At 44.6% G+C, this 14,577-nt stretch overlaps 1 protein-coding gene across 1 annotated transcript in view; it reads right to left on the bottom strand.

Moving 5' to 3' along the window:
* Positions 1 to 14,577, bottom strand: part of Pms2 (PMS2 postmeiotic segregation increased 2 (S. cerevisiae)) — a 24,773-nt gene that overhangs the window by 1,961 nt on the left and 8,235 nt on the right. Inside the window, exons 7-11 of the mRNA XM_013023399.1 lie at positions 11,334 to 11,431; positions 9,131 to 9,234; positions 3,523 to 4,360; positions 2,329 to 2,496; positions 325 to 425 (exon numbers count right to left, since the gene is read on the bottom strand). Of these exons, the coding sequence (XP_012878853.1) occupies positions 325 to 425; positions 2,329 to 2,496; positions 3,523 to 4,360; positions 9,131 to 9,234; positions 11,334 to 11,431 (1,309 nt within the window). The remainder of the gene's footprint in view (positions 1 to 324; positions 426 to 2,328; positions 2,497 to 3,522; positions 4,361 to 9,130; positions 9,235 to 11,333; positions 11,432 to 14,577) is intronic.

Below are 14,577 nucleotides of genomic sequence, written 5' to 3'. Positions count from 1 at the left end.
CACTTGAGCCACAGCCCCACTTTCGGCTTTTTTCTTTTTGCTTATGTGGTGCTGAGGAATTGAACCCAGGGCCTCCTGCATGCAAGGCAAGTGCTCTACCACTGAGCCATCTTCCCAGCCCCTGTGAAACTCTTATTTCCAATAAACCACCAGAAAACCAGAAGTGGCGCTGTAACTCAAGTGGTAGAGCGCTAGCCTTGAGCTGAAGAGTGCAAGGACAGCACTCAGGCCGAGTTCAAGCCCCAAAGAATCTGTGCTCTTATGAAAACAGATCAATCCAGCTGACCTCAAAGGTCATTCCCAGCTCCTAACTGAATAACTTACCATCTTCATCAATGACAAAATCAAAGCCATTCTTTCTGAATATTTCCAGATTTTCTATCAGGATAGCTTCATTGACAGCAGTTAAGTTGAGAGCCTGAGGTCTGGAAACACAGGAGGTTCAAATGACAAACTGGAGCGGTACATTTATTTATAGAATCAAAATGGAGGTGAGACAAGAGTGATCATTGTTATGGTTTGATATGAAGCGTGCCCTAAAAGGCCCAGTAGTGGATGGCCTGGTCCCCCGCTAGTTAAGCACTACTGAGAGAGGCCAGCGCTAAGTTCACCAGTGGGTTCCTTCACTGATGTCCTAGCTCTGAGGGGACTGGGGGTGGGAGGGGGGAGGAAAGGGGAGGACTGGCTGGTGACAGCAGGCCCCAGGGAGCTGTGCCTTTAAAGGGTGTATCTTATCCCTGGACTCCTGTCTCTCTGCTTCCTGGCTGCCATGAGGTAAGCAGCTCTGCTCCAACATCCTCTCTGCCCTGCCACCCTGCCTCATCCCAGCCGAACACAGACTGAAACCATGACCCCAAACCAGTCTACCTTCCTTTAGGTTCCTTTTCTCAGGTACTTTGTCATAACTACAAAAAAACTGACTAATACAATCTTAAACTCTTTGAAGAAACATGAATACTATTCGAAGAATACTATTCTGAGTAGAATACTACTCAGAAGGTTGAGATCCAAGGATTGTGGTTCAAAGCCAGCCTGGGCAGGGAAGTCGGTGAATCGCTTTTCTTCAATGAAACACCAAAAAGCCAGGAGTGGAGCTGTGACTCAAGTGGTACAGCACTTGCCTTGAGTACAAAAGTTCAATGATAGCACCTAGGCTCTGAGTTCAAATCTCAGGAGCAGCACACATATACAAAGAACACTATTTAAGCCAACTGTCACAAATCTTCCTGCAGAGTTCTTTCTAGTTCCTCTTACAAATTACTTTTTTGTTTTTGTTCAGTTGTGGGCTTGAACTCTGGACCTGGGCACTGTCCCTGAGCTCTTCAGCTCAAGGCTAATGCTCTACTCACTTTAAGCCAAAGTGCCACTTCTAGTTTTCTAGAAATAAGCATTTCATTGGACTTTCCTGCCTGGGCTGGCTCTGAACTGTGATCCTCAGATCTTAGCTTCCTGAATAGCTAGGACTACAGGCATGAGCCACCAGTGCCTAGCCAAATTACTTTTTAGAAGTTACAGAAGTTATGAAGTTTCCTTTCTCCTCAACCTACTATCCCATTCTCAGTTTGAATTTTCTCTTCACAAGAAAGAAAATTTGATTTTTTTTTCTTTTGGACATAAGACCTCATAAATACCCTAGGGAAGTCTGTAATTCAAGATCCTCCTAAATGCTAGGATTAAAGGCATACGCAATCATGCCTGGCTAGTAATTTAAATGGCTGGGGCCAGTCATTACCAATATTTGTACACAGTGAATACAGAACGAGAATTTTTCTATCCTGTTCTTCCTCTGCTGTATGCTTCCCTTTCTCCTACTAAATTTGTGGGGATCTTAGGAAGACAAACATTGCTAAGGGCAGGAGAGGGAGCAGACACAGCCTTGACCTCTGCCTTCTGTTAGTGGGGAAGCAAACATTGAACAAAGAGGCAAACAATCAGTTATGACCAAAAGTGAGTCAGGATGGAAGATGCCAGTGCTGTAAGAGCATACAGTGAGACTTCCCTGGAGTCAGAGAAGGGACCTCGGGGGTAGTGACCAGGGGCTGAGCTCTGGAGATGAGCTGGGGTTAATAAGATTGGGAAGGTTGGAAAGGGGCTCATTTTCCTGCCAGAGATGATTGCCTGAGGTCTCCAGAGTTCCTGTGATTTCCTGGAGCCACACACAAAGATTCACTCCACTCTATTCTGTTGGGGTCTGAGTTCGTTTCTCTACAGAGTTTAATCTCCCCAAAGTAAACCCATGACCTCTCCTTATAATCATATGTACACGCATACATACATGCACATGTATGCACATGCACACATACACACAGTGTTGACTGATGCACTCACGCAATGAGCCTCTGTGCTTGGAGTACTGTGTGACGCTGCAGCATCTCGAAGTTGTACTTCTCATCAGCTGCATGCTGGTCCACCAGGAAGATGTCCTCCTTCAGCTTGGTTATTATGAACCCCAAGTTAAACTGACCAAGCACCTCCATGTCTGCAAACATTGATTTACTGCACACGGAAAACATTCAATGCGACATGTGAGGTGACCATTGAGATCTAGAACAAAACTTAAATGTTAAAACCTAACACACATTTCTGCTTTGCTGATAGGTCATTTGAGGAGGTTGGGCAGCACTGTGGGAAAAAAATGTATCAAACATCTACAGTATCCATGATAGAGTATGAAAAGAGACTGAGTGCTTGTGAGTAGTGTAGTGGGAACCGCTATGCAACCTGCTCCACACACACATGTGGTGAGTGGCAGATATATGCACTGACTCCTATAAGGCACATCTAAGTGTAACTTTCCAACAGAAGGCTTCCAGACCCTCTGGCTTGCCTCAACAGCAGCCCCATTGCACACACAAGGGTCAATTGTAACCAGTTTTTGGGGTTTTTTTGGAAAGGAATCTGTAAGGGTTTGCACACCCTCCAACAGGGCATATAGCACTTAAGTCAGTATCTGAATGACACAAGGAACTATTTTTGGGGGGACTCACAGCGTATCTTCGGAAATGGAAGAGACAATGTCTGTCCTTACCTGGCTTTCTCCTCTTGGTCTTCCCCTACTTTTGTTGGTGCCAGTCCTGGGGCTTGAACTCAGGGCCTAAGCACTGTTAGCTCAAGGCTAACACTCTATCACTTGAGCCACACCTCCACTTCTGGCTTTTTGGTGGTTAAGTGGAGAAAGAAATGTTATGGATAAAAGAATAGCCAAGCATATTCCAGCAAAGCTAAGGTCCAATCTGTGGAGTTGACAGCAACTCTAATGTTAGGATTTCAAGGAGTCAGTAATGAGGAAGAAGGGAGAATCCCCTGCCTACACAGGCAGCAAGCCAGCAGTCATACCCTGTCACTCCTGGGGGAGGGCCGCCCACCAGACTGAGCCACAGAAGCTGCTCTCTGTGTAGAGCAAGAACAAAGAGAAGCGGAGATACACAGAGGAGCCAGGGCTGGGTCCCTATCATGAGCCCCTGGTTCCCTCAAAATGACCAAAGCATGGCTGTCCACAATCCCACTGACAACACACCTTACCTTATCTCTTTTCTTAGTTCATCTTCTGCTGCTTGGTTTTCTCCTGGACAGATCCTTGCCCTGAATTTCCTGTAATTCGGTTGGCTTTCCCTTGGTTGTCTTTGGCAATTCAACTGCTTTATTCGTGTAGCTAAAGAGCTCATAGAAAAGGTGAGGAGCACTATTTTCTTACTAATTGTCACAGCCACATCCACTTGGGCTGCTGAGGCATTCTCAGTGGTAGCTGACTTTGGGGGAGTGTTGGTATTTGAGGGAATTTCTTTTTTAAATCGCTTAGCACTGGAGGAGGAGAGATGTGTCTGAGGAGGCAGAAGTTGACAGGGGCCATCTTTTTCCTTCCCCGACTCCCCAGCTGAAGGGGGATGGTCCAGTTCAGGTAGATTCTCACCAGAGTCCATGTCTCCTTGTGAAAATCTGTCTTCTGGGGAGCTCTGTGCATGGTCACTACTGCTACTGCCCACTTCCCGGGGGCTGAACCCTTCCTCTGGGGCAGCTGATGTACTGGTGTACCCCGAGTCTTTCCCCACTTCCACTCTGTCCCCACGGCCATCCGAGTCCTTGGGAGTCACCACCTCTTCCAGAGGGCCCTGCAGGCTTCTGCCAGAGGCAGGATTGGAGGAACTAGAGGGTACCCTCTTTTTCTGTATTGGAGAATTCCATCTCAGTTCAGGAGTCCTTGGGCCTGGAGATTTGGTCTCTGCAGGATGACGAAGAGAAAAGGCCTCTCTCAGCCTGGAAATGGACACAGACCTTTTGTCTTCTTCCTGAGTGCTAGACGAAGGAGGACTGTCTGGCATAGGTGTTTCCACTTCCGTCCCACGCATCTTTATCAAGTTACCTGGGCCCACAGGAGCAGAGATGATCAGGGAGAGTACAAAGCAGGACAAAAGGACAGTTCTGCATTCACAAAGGAGGAAGCGCAAACATCTGATCAAATATGCAAACACCAGCTGATCGCTGGTGGCTCATGCCTGTAACCTCAGCTACTCAGAAGGCTGTGATTTGAGGATCGCAGCTCAAAGCCAGCCTGAGCAGGAAAGTCTTGAGACTTTTATTTTTTTGTTGGTCATGGGGCTTGGGCAGTTTCCCTGTGCTCTTCAGCTCAAGGCAAGCGCTCTACCGCTTGATCCTCAGCATCACTTCCGTTTTTCTAATGGTTTATTGGAGATAAGAGTCTCAGAGACTTTCCTGCCCAGGCTGGCTTTGAACTGTGATCCTGAGATCTCAGCCTCCTGAGTAGCGGGAATTACAGGCATGAGCCACCAGTGCCTGGCCAAGTCTTGAGACTCTTATCTCCAATGAATTAGCAAAGAGTCAGAAGTGGTAAAGTGCCAGCCTTGAGAGAAAAAAGCTCAGGGACAGAGTGGACTCTGTGGTCCTGTGCCAGTACTGGCACAAAATTAATTAATTAACTAATGAAGAACATCCAAAGCTGATCATGAAAGGGTTGCAAATTGAAACCCCTTTGCACAACATCAGGACAATTTAAAATGTTAATAAAATTTAAAAGGGGATGGCAGTTACAATGTATGCACACCCATGGCCAGGTATGGAGACTCCAACTGGAGCTGGAAGGTCCCTCAGTGCCTGGCAAATGCACTGTCACAGTTCATCAAGAACCTCCAAGGGTCACAATGTAGCTTGCCTAGAATTTGATGCCTAGAATTCCCCTTCCCCCTCAATAAAGAACCTTTGATATCTAAGTAGAATACTATACAAATGTAAAAATGAATCAAGAGCCACACGACCTCATGAAACTCATAACAAATAACAAGGAAGGTCAGATGGAATGACTTCAAAGTCAAAAGTAAATGAAGCCAGGCCAGCTGGCATCTGACTATCATTCTAACACTTGGGAGGTTGAAGTTGGAGGATGATGAGTTCAAGGCCAGCCTGGGCTGCAGAATGAGACAGTGTCTCAAAAACCAAGCAAAAAGTAAACTAAACTATGCCACTAGAGGTCAGGAAAGTAGCTAGCACTGGGGGTTAGTGCAGAGAAACAGATACCAGGCACTTCTGCAGCTCATGGCAGAAACACTGATAATTTATATATAACAACTGTTTCTGCCTGTTGCTACACTTCAATAATACAGCTAAACAATGGGCGTTGGTTCAACGGTGCTTGTTTTCTTGTTTTACCATGTTTACAAGGTTTTATTATGTAGCCTAGTCTGGCCTTGAATTCATGAGCCTCCTGATTCAGCCTCCCAAGTACTGCAGTTATGTTAAAGTTTCCAGTTCCAGGGTGGCCCAGACACCTCCATTACGCATGCTCCTTAAGTGTGTGCTGCCCACTGCCCTCCATGGTGCCCTGTACCTGCACCCAGAAAATGGACCGGGATGCCAACGACTCTGCCACACAAACCCAAGTTTCCTCTGCTCCCTCTCATGCCTGGCAGCCCACTGCCCCTTCAGAGCCCAGGCCTCAGTTTTGACTTTTGGCTTTCTAGCATCATTGTCCTTTCATAATATTTTCGATTTTCCAATGACCCTGTAAAATTCACTGTGGTTCAACTTTACAAAAAAAAAAAACCAACCTGTACAATTAGTGTCATTTTACAGTTTATCGCTAATGATATTTAATAATCTCATTATAGTATCATATAAATATGTCCCTTTTTTCTATTTTTACTGGTACTAGAATTTGAACTCAGGGCCTCACATTTGCTCCGTTTGCTTGCTCAGCTGGTGTTCTACCACTGGAGTCATGACTCTAGCCCAGCATTTGGCTGGTTATTTTGAAGTTGAAATCTCACAGACTTTTGCTTTGAATATCAATTGTCCTCCTGAACAGCTGTAACATATCCTAAGAGATGCTAAAAGTGTAACCTTGGAAATAAAAGAGACATATCAACAATACCTGATCAAAGTGGTTTTTTTTGTTGTTGTTGGTCATGGGGCTTGAACTCTCGGCCTGAGCACTGTCCCTCAGCTCTTCAGCTCAAGGCTAGCTATCATTTGAGCTACAGTTCCACTTCCTGTTTTTGTTTTTCTGGTGGTTTATTGGAGATAAGAGTTTCACAGACTTTCCTGCCCAGGCTGGCTTTGAACCATGATCCTCAGATCTTAGCTTTCTGAGTAGCTAGGATTATAGGCATGAGCCACTGGTAACCAGCTTGATCAAAGTTTTATCGATTCTTTTCTTTTTGTTCTGAGACTGGGACTCGAACTTGGTACCTGATGCTTTGCTCATTGGCAGGCACTCTATCAACACAGCCATGTGTCTCTGATCCCAGCTGATGGAAGTTTTCTTTTCTTTTCTTTTTTTTTTTTTTTTTTGGGTCCAGTCGTGGGGCCTGAACTCTGGGCCTGGGCGCTGTCCCTTAGCTCTTCAGCTCAAGGCTAGCGCTCTACCACTTGAGCCACATGCCACTTCCGGCTTTTTGCTTATGTGGTGCTGAGGAATCGAACTTAGGGCCTCAGGCATGCAGGGCAAGCACTCTACCACTGAGCCACCTTCCCAGTCCAAAGCAAGGCATTTTTATCAAGCTTCGCTAAGTTTACTACCACTTTATTGACATGTGCTGATATAAACTGTACAGTCTGGTAGGTCTTGACACATGTTTATATCACCAAACACACACATTCACCTATGAAATTATCCATTTAAAAATGACAAGAAGTTTCATTATGCAGGGATGATGGTGTACCCCATAAAAACACTAATGCTCAGAAGCTACAGACAGGAGGGTCACAAATTCAAGGCCAGTTTGGGCTACATGGCAAATTTCAGATCAGCCACAGCTACATAGCAAGATCATGTCTCAATACAAACAAAGAAGCTTCCTCATGTCCCTCAGAGAAGTATTTTTTTTAATCATGTTTCCCAAAGTTCATTTTTTTCCAGACTAAACTTTTAATAAAATACAGGTGCAATTTTAATGTTTAAAAAGCACATTTAAATACTTAGAAACATATTTCTAGCTGATGGCAGTGGTTCAGGCTTGTGATATAACTAATCAAGAGGCCTCCATCTGGACAATTGAAGTTCAAAGCCAGCCTGGGCAAAAAATTGTGAGATTTCATCTTCCAAATAACCAGCCAAAGGCCGGGCTTGAGTTATGTCTCTAGTTGTAGAGGACCAGCTGAGCAAGCAAGATGAGCAAATGATGCAGAAGGAAAAAAAAAAGGGACATAACTTATATGACATTGTATGAGATTATTAATTATCATTAGAGATAAACTATAAAGTGACACTGATTATAATATAGGTTAAAAAAAAAGTTGGGGCTGGGAATGTGGCTTAGTGGTAGAGTGCTTGCCTAGCATGCATGAAGCACTGCATTCAATTCCTCCGTACCAAATAAACAGAAAAAGCCAGAAGTGGTGCTGTGGCTCAAGTGGTAAAGCTTGCCTTGAACACAGAGAGGCTCACAGTGCCCAGGCCCTGAGTTCGAGCCCCAGGACCAACAACAAAAAAAAAAGGTTGAACCATAGTGAATTTTAAAGTGTCATTGGAAAATCGAAAATATTACTGAGGCACAAAGATGCTAGAGAGCCCAAAGTCAAAACTGAACCACTAAAACCCCACATAACCATATAGCAATGGCCAGTTTCAGACGGAGGCAGAGGTAATCTGCATCCCTATTTTCTGGGAAAGTAAACAGAATATAGACACATGCATGTGATCAGTTTATATTGCAAAGTACAGATGTAGGCATATGCTTTGAAATATCTACCTCCCTCACATTGTGTAGTTCATACATGCTTACAAGATTTGTGCAAATCTGAAGCCAGGCACTGGTGTCTCATGCCTATAATCCTACTTACTGAGGAGGCTAAGATTAGAGAATCATGGTTTGAGGCCAGCTGGGGCAGAAAAGACTGAGACTGTTATCTCCAATAAACTACTCAGAAAAAGGTGGAAATGGTGCTATGGGTTAAGTGGTAGAGTGCTACCTTGAGTACAAAGAGGCTCAGGGACAGCACCCAGGCCGAGTTCAAGCCCCAGGACCTGCAAAAATAACTACAAAAGAAACATTTATGCAATCTGAAGAGAAACCTAAGTACTCTTATAGATTTAAACATTCCTACCTTTAAATATTTTTATGTATTTACACATATATGTATACATACATGTACTATTGAAAACAGCTGATTTTCTTTTTTTTTTTGTCGGTCGTGGGGCTTGAACTCTGGGCTTGGGTGCTGTCCCTGTGCTCTTCAGCTCAAGGCAAGCACTCTACTGCTTGAGTCACAGTACCACTTCCAGCTTTCTAGTGGTTTAATGGAGATAAGAGTCTCACGGAATTTCCTGCCCAGGCTGGCTTTGAACCACAATCCTCAGATCTCAGCCCCCTGAGTAGCTAGGATTACAGGTGTGAGCCACCGGCGCCCAGCCAGCTGACTTTCTTAAATATATAAACTATATTTGGTATTGGTCCTAGGGCTTAAACTCAGGCCTGGGCCCTGTCCCTGAGCTTCTGTGCTAAAGGCTACCACTCTACCACTTCTATTCAGATCTTAGCCTCCTGAGTTGCTAGGATGGTGCTTGGTTTAAATAAGATAATGCAAAGGCATGTTTCTTAGTTCTAAATTCCTTGAAAAAAAATTATGAAATAATAAAACTCAAAGATCTAACAATAAACTGCTACAAAAAGCTCTGTACATACCTTTGCTGGGTCACAAGGCCGATGATTGATGAAAAAGAATTGCCGGTCAGTGGCACTCCTCCCAACGCCGTGCGTGCAGCGGGAGATGAAGCCGGAGATGCTGGGGGTGGTACCATGTGAGCAGGATTAGAACACTGAGCATAGAGCAACTTCTCACCATCAAATAAAAACCAGACAGGGCTGGGGAATAATTCTGCTTGTGTCCTGGTACCTGTGTTCCACCCTAACAAATCACAGACAGCACCCAGACGCTCTGCAGCAAACAGCCCCAAACCCAGCATAGGTAACGTGGTTGGCTCACGACTGCTTCAATTCTGCTTGCCTTCCCTTGGTGCCTACATCAGGATCAGGCCTTGTTCCAAACACACAACCTTTGGCCTGCACATTGACTCCACTAGCTTGTCAGTGGGGTGTAACCAACCACTTATATCCCAGATCTGCAGTATTCTTGTTTTTCTTTTCTTTTCTTTTCTTTTTTTTTTTTGCCAGCTGTGGGGCCTAAACTCTGGGCTTGGGCGCTGTCTCTCAGCTCTTCAGCTCAAGGCTAGCGCTCTTCCACTTGAGCCACAGCGTCACTTCCAGCTTTTCCTCTACTTATGTGGTGCTGAGGAATGGAACCCAGGGCCTCATGCACGCAATGCAAGCACTCTACCAATGAGCCACCTTCCCAGCCCTTGTTTTTCTTTTCTTTTTTGTTGGAGGAACAAAGGACTCGAACTTGGTACCTGATGCTTTGCTCATTGGCTGGTGCTCTACCAATCCTCTTTTATTTTGGCTGGTTGTGGGGCTTGAACTCTGGGACCGGGCATTGTCCTCTCAAGGCTAATGCTCCATCACTTTGAGGTCACAACTCCACTTCTGGTTTTCTGGTGGTTAATTTGAGATAAGACTCTCATGGATTTTGTTTGCCCAGGCTGGCTTTGAACCAGGATCCTCAGATCTCAGCCCCCTGAGTAGCAGGGTTACAGGTGTGAGCCACCAACGCTCAACTCTTTTGTTTCTTGAGACAGGGGCCTGCTATGTATCCCCAGGAGGGTTCTAGAGAGCTAGAATTACATGTATGTGATACCATGCCAGCAATCTTTCCTTTTAAAATGTGCTCAGCCAGCAAACTTACACTTAACTGAGGTGCTGGTGACGTGCCTGTGGGACAAGCTCTTCCTCAGGGATGCCTGAGTTTGCATACGAACAATTCCTGAACTGACAGAAATGGATTTCCAGCTTTGAAATTTAGGCACCAAGCAAAATCAAGTAGAAGAGTAAGCAATATGGCTGTTGCCAGGGACAGTGCCACTTGAAAGTGTCTACTTTTCATGTACTACAAATAGATACTGGACATCCTTCATTAGATCCCCAAAAGCCATTCCAACACCCCCAACAAATCGGAATGCAGCAGGAGCATGAAACATGCCATTATCCAGAATACTGTTAATGGAACTGAACAGTAGCTGAGTCTTTTATCTAAATCTCTCAGTAAAAGGATTGCCCCACAACTTTATAAAGAATAGGAAAGGTATAGGCCCCAAAATAACAATTACATACATTTTTTTTTTTTTTTGGTCAGTTGTGGGGCTTGAACTCTGGGCCTGGGCACTGTCCTTCAGCTCTTCAGCTCAAGGCTAACGCTCTTCTACTTGAGCCACAGCACCACTTATGGTCTTCTGGTGGTTTACTGGAGATAAGAGTCTCATGGACTTTCCTGCCTGGGCTGGCTTTGAACCCTGATCTTCAAGATCTCAGCCTCCTGAGTAGCTAGGATTATAGGCATGAGCCACCGGCACCAGGCTCGATCATATATACTTTTAAAATAATAAAGATTTGAAGGAAGCCAGGCACTGGAGGCTCACACCTGTAATCCTAGCTACTCAGGAGGCTGAGATCTAAGGATCATGGTTCAATGCCATCCCGGGTAGGAAAAGTCCGTGAGACAATTTCGTCAGTCTTAGAGCTTGAACTCTGGTCCTCAGTGCTGTCCCAGTCTCAAGGGAACCCAGCCCTTGAGACCCTTATCTCCGATTAACCACCAGAAGATCAGAAGTGGCACTGTGGCTCAAGTGGTAGAGCACTAGCCTTGAGTTGAAGAGCTCAGGGACAGTTCCCAGGCCCAGAGTTCAAGTCCCAAGATTGACAAAAAAACAAAAATAAAAAAAAACTTGAAAGAAAAATTGGCTGGAGTTTTCCTGGCAGTGATTTACTTACTAAAACAGATTGTGCAGCGCCTCGGAACAGCTAAGGCCATACTCTTCACAGACAGAGTCACTAGGGGGCAGCTGAATGAAAGGAATGAGGCTTTGTAGCTGAAAAAGACAAGAGTCGCAATTATTTCCTACTTAAGTGCAAACACACTGAACCTCAGAAAAGATGATAAACCAAGTTTTCTTTCCCAGTTAAGCTTCTCCCATTTAAAACTAAAGAAACTCAAAGAATCTTAGTAAATACTTTATAGTACTATGATGACACCAATTTTTTAAAGAAATTCAAATTTTTAAATATAATGTTATTATTTTTATGTGGTATTGAGGAATCGAACTCAGGGCCTCATGCATGCCAGGCTAGCACTCTACCATTAAGCCATATTCCCAGACCTGATGACACCAATTTTTTTTTAATTTTTATTTATTTTTTTGTCGATCATGGGGCCTGAACTCTGGGCCTGGGCACTGTCTCTCAGCTCTTTAGCTCAAGGATAGTACTCTACCACTTGAGCCACAGCGTCACTTCAGCTTTTTCTGCTTAGGTGGTGCTGAGGAATTGAACCCAAGGCCTCATGCATGCAAGGCAAGCACTGAGCCACCTTCCCAGCCGATGACACCAATTTTTATGACCAAGACTTGAACTCCTCTTTATTAAAAATCAACTCTGAGAGGCTAGGAAGGTGGCTCAGTGGTAGAGTGCTTGCCTTGCATGCATGCATGAGACTCCCAGGCCCAGAGTTCAGGCCCTACAACCAGGAAAAAAAAAAAATCAACTCTGAGATCTGGGAATGTGGTTTAGTGGTAGAGTGCTTGCCTGGCATGCATGAAGCCCTGAGTTCAACTCCTCAGTACCATATAAATAGAAAAAGCTGGAAGTGGCTCTGTGGCTATAACAGAATGCTAGCTTTGAGGGAAAGAAGCTTGGGGACAGTGCCCAGGCCCTGAGTTCACACCCCAAGACTGGCACCAAAAAAAAAAAAAATTAACTCTGAATGAGGAGGATCAAGATGGCTGAATATTGTCAAAATAGATTTGCAACAACGAAATGGAAGAAGGCGGGGCTGGGGATGTGGCTTAGTGATAGAGTGCTTTCCTAGCATGCATGAGCCCTGAGTTCAATTCCTCAGTACCACATAAACACTAAAAGACAGAAGTGGTGCTGTGGCTCAAGGGATAGAGTGCTAGCCTTGAGCACTCAGGGACAGCACCTAGGCCCTGAGTCTAAGCCCCAGGACTAGAAAAAAAGAAAAAAGAAAAGAAAAAATGGAAGAAGGAAATCTTTTGGTATTTTTGGAGGGAAAAGAGGCAGGGAGTGTGGTAAAGGGGATGAAACTGACTGGAACTCAATGCAAATGTGTGGATCTGTAAAGATAAAAGTATCCCTCCCCCCATAACTAACATAAGCCAATTAAAAAATATTAAATGACACAACAAATAAATCTTACAAACAGTAAAAAATATATAATAAGCCAGGTATTGGTGGCTCATGCCTATAATCCTAGCTACTCAGGTGGCTGAGATCTGAGGATCACGGCTCAAAGCCAGCCCAGGCAGGAAAGTCTGTGAGACTCTTATTTCCAATAAACCACCAGAAAACTGGAAGTGGCTCTGTGGCTAAAGTGGTACAACGCTAGCCTTGAGCTGAAGAGCTGAGGGACAGTACCCAGGCCCAGAGTTCAAGCCCTATAACCAACAACAACAATATATATATATATATATATATGATATATAATATATATGTGATATGCATTATAAATGTATAGTTTTATATATATATATAAAATAATTCTGACTATGACACTTTGTTTAGTAAGGGAGAGAATGAAGAATACAATGTTCCAGTCTCTAGAAGAATGAAATTTAAGATTTTAAGCACTAACTTTTCTGATAAGCAAAAATTCAGTTCTTGCCAGGAGCTGGTAGCTCATATCTATAATCTTAGCTACTCAGGAGCCTGAGAGCTGAGGATTGAGGATCTGAGGATTGAGCCAGATCAGGGTAAGAAAGGCTGTGCGATTCTTTTTTTTTTTTTTTTGGTCGGTCGTGGGGCTTGAACTCTGGGCCTGGGCGCTGTCCCTCAGCTCTTCAGCTCAAGGCAAGCGCTCTACCACTTGAGCTACATGCCACTTCCGGCTTTTTGCTTATGTGGTGCTGAGGAATCGAACCCAGGGCCTCATGCATGCAAGGCAAGTGCTCTACCACTGAGCCACCTTCCCAGCCCCTGATGGAAGTTTTAAAGGTGTTGCACCACTGCATGTTCCGTACCTTCAACACTCAGCAGTGCCTGTTGGTTGACACTGAGTTTGTTCACATCACTATCGAACATTCCTATGAGCGAAGTCTTTAACACAGCCAGTAAAAGCTTCTCTTCTTGCAGCAAAATTTGCCTCTTATCTGGAGTTACATTGATATCCACACACTCTAGGCAAAAACAGACAACACACTTGTGACATTCAAATCCATCTTTAACAAGAAGTTACACAGCTACCATCTCATTCACTGCCTTTTATCAAAAATGCAATTCAAAACACTAATATCAAGCCGGGTGCCAGTGGTTCACGCCTATAATCCTCGCTACTCAGGAGGCTGAGGTCTAGGATCACAGTTCAAAACCAACTCAGGGAGAAAAGTCTATGAGACTCTTATCTCCAATTAACCAACAGAAAACTGGAAGTGGTGCTATGGCTCAAGTTGTAGAGCAGTAGCCTTAAGCTGAAGAGCTCAGGAACTGCGCCCAGGCCCAGAGTTCAAGCCTCACAACCAACAAAAAACAAATAAAACACACACACACACACACACACACACAAAACACTAGTATAACCCAGAAAACTCATCTTTTCCCCAAAACACATGGAAGATGAACTTTTTTATTTTTATTTTTTGCCAGTCCTGGGGCTTAAACTCTGGGCCTGGGTACCGTCCTGTCCCTGAGCTGCTTTTTTCTCAAGCCAGGGCTTTACTGCTGAGGCACAGTGCCACTTTTTCTGCAATTAACAGTAGATAAGAGTCTCATAGAGCCAGGCGCCAGTGGCTCAGGCCTGTAATCTTAGCTACTCAGGAGGCTGAGATTTGAGGATCATGGTTCAAAGCCAGCCCGGGCAGGAAAGTCCATGAGACTCTCATCTTCAATAAACCACTAGAAAACCGGAAGTGGTGCAGTAGCTCAAGTGGTAGAGTGCTCGCCTTGAGCTGAAGAGCACAGGGACAGTGACCAAGCCCAGAGTTCAAGCCCCATGACGGACAAAAAA

The sequence above is a fragment of the Dipodomys ordii genome, unplaced genomic scaffold, assembly GCF_000151885.1.
Source record: "Dipodomys ordii isolate 6190 unplaced genomic scaffold, Dord_2.0 Scaffold68, whole genome shotgun sequence".
NCBI classification, from domain to species: domain Eukaryota; kingdom Metazoa; phylum Chordata; class Mammalia; order Rodentia; family Heteromyidae; genus Dipodomys; species Dipodomys ordii.
The sequence above is the reverse complement of the archived record's forward strand: the minus strand, read 5'-3'. Positions and strand labels throughout refer to the sequence as shown.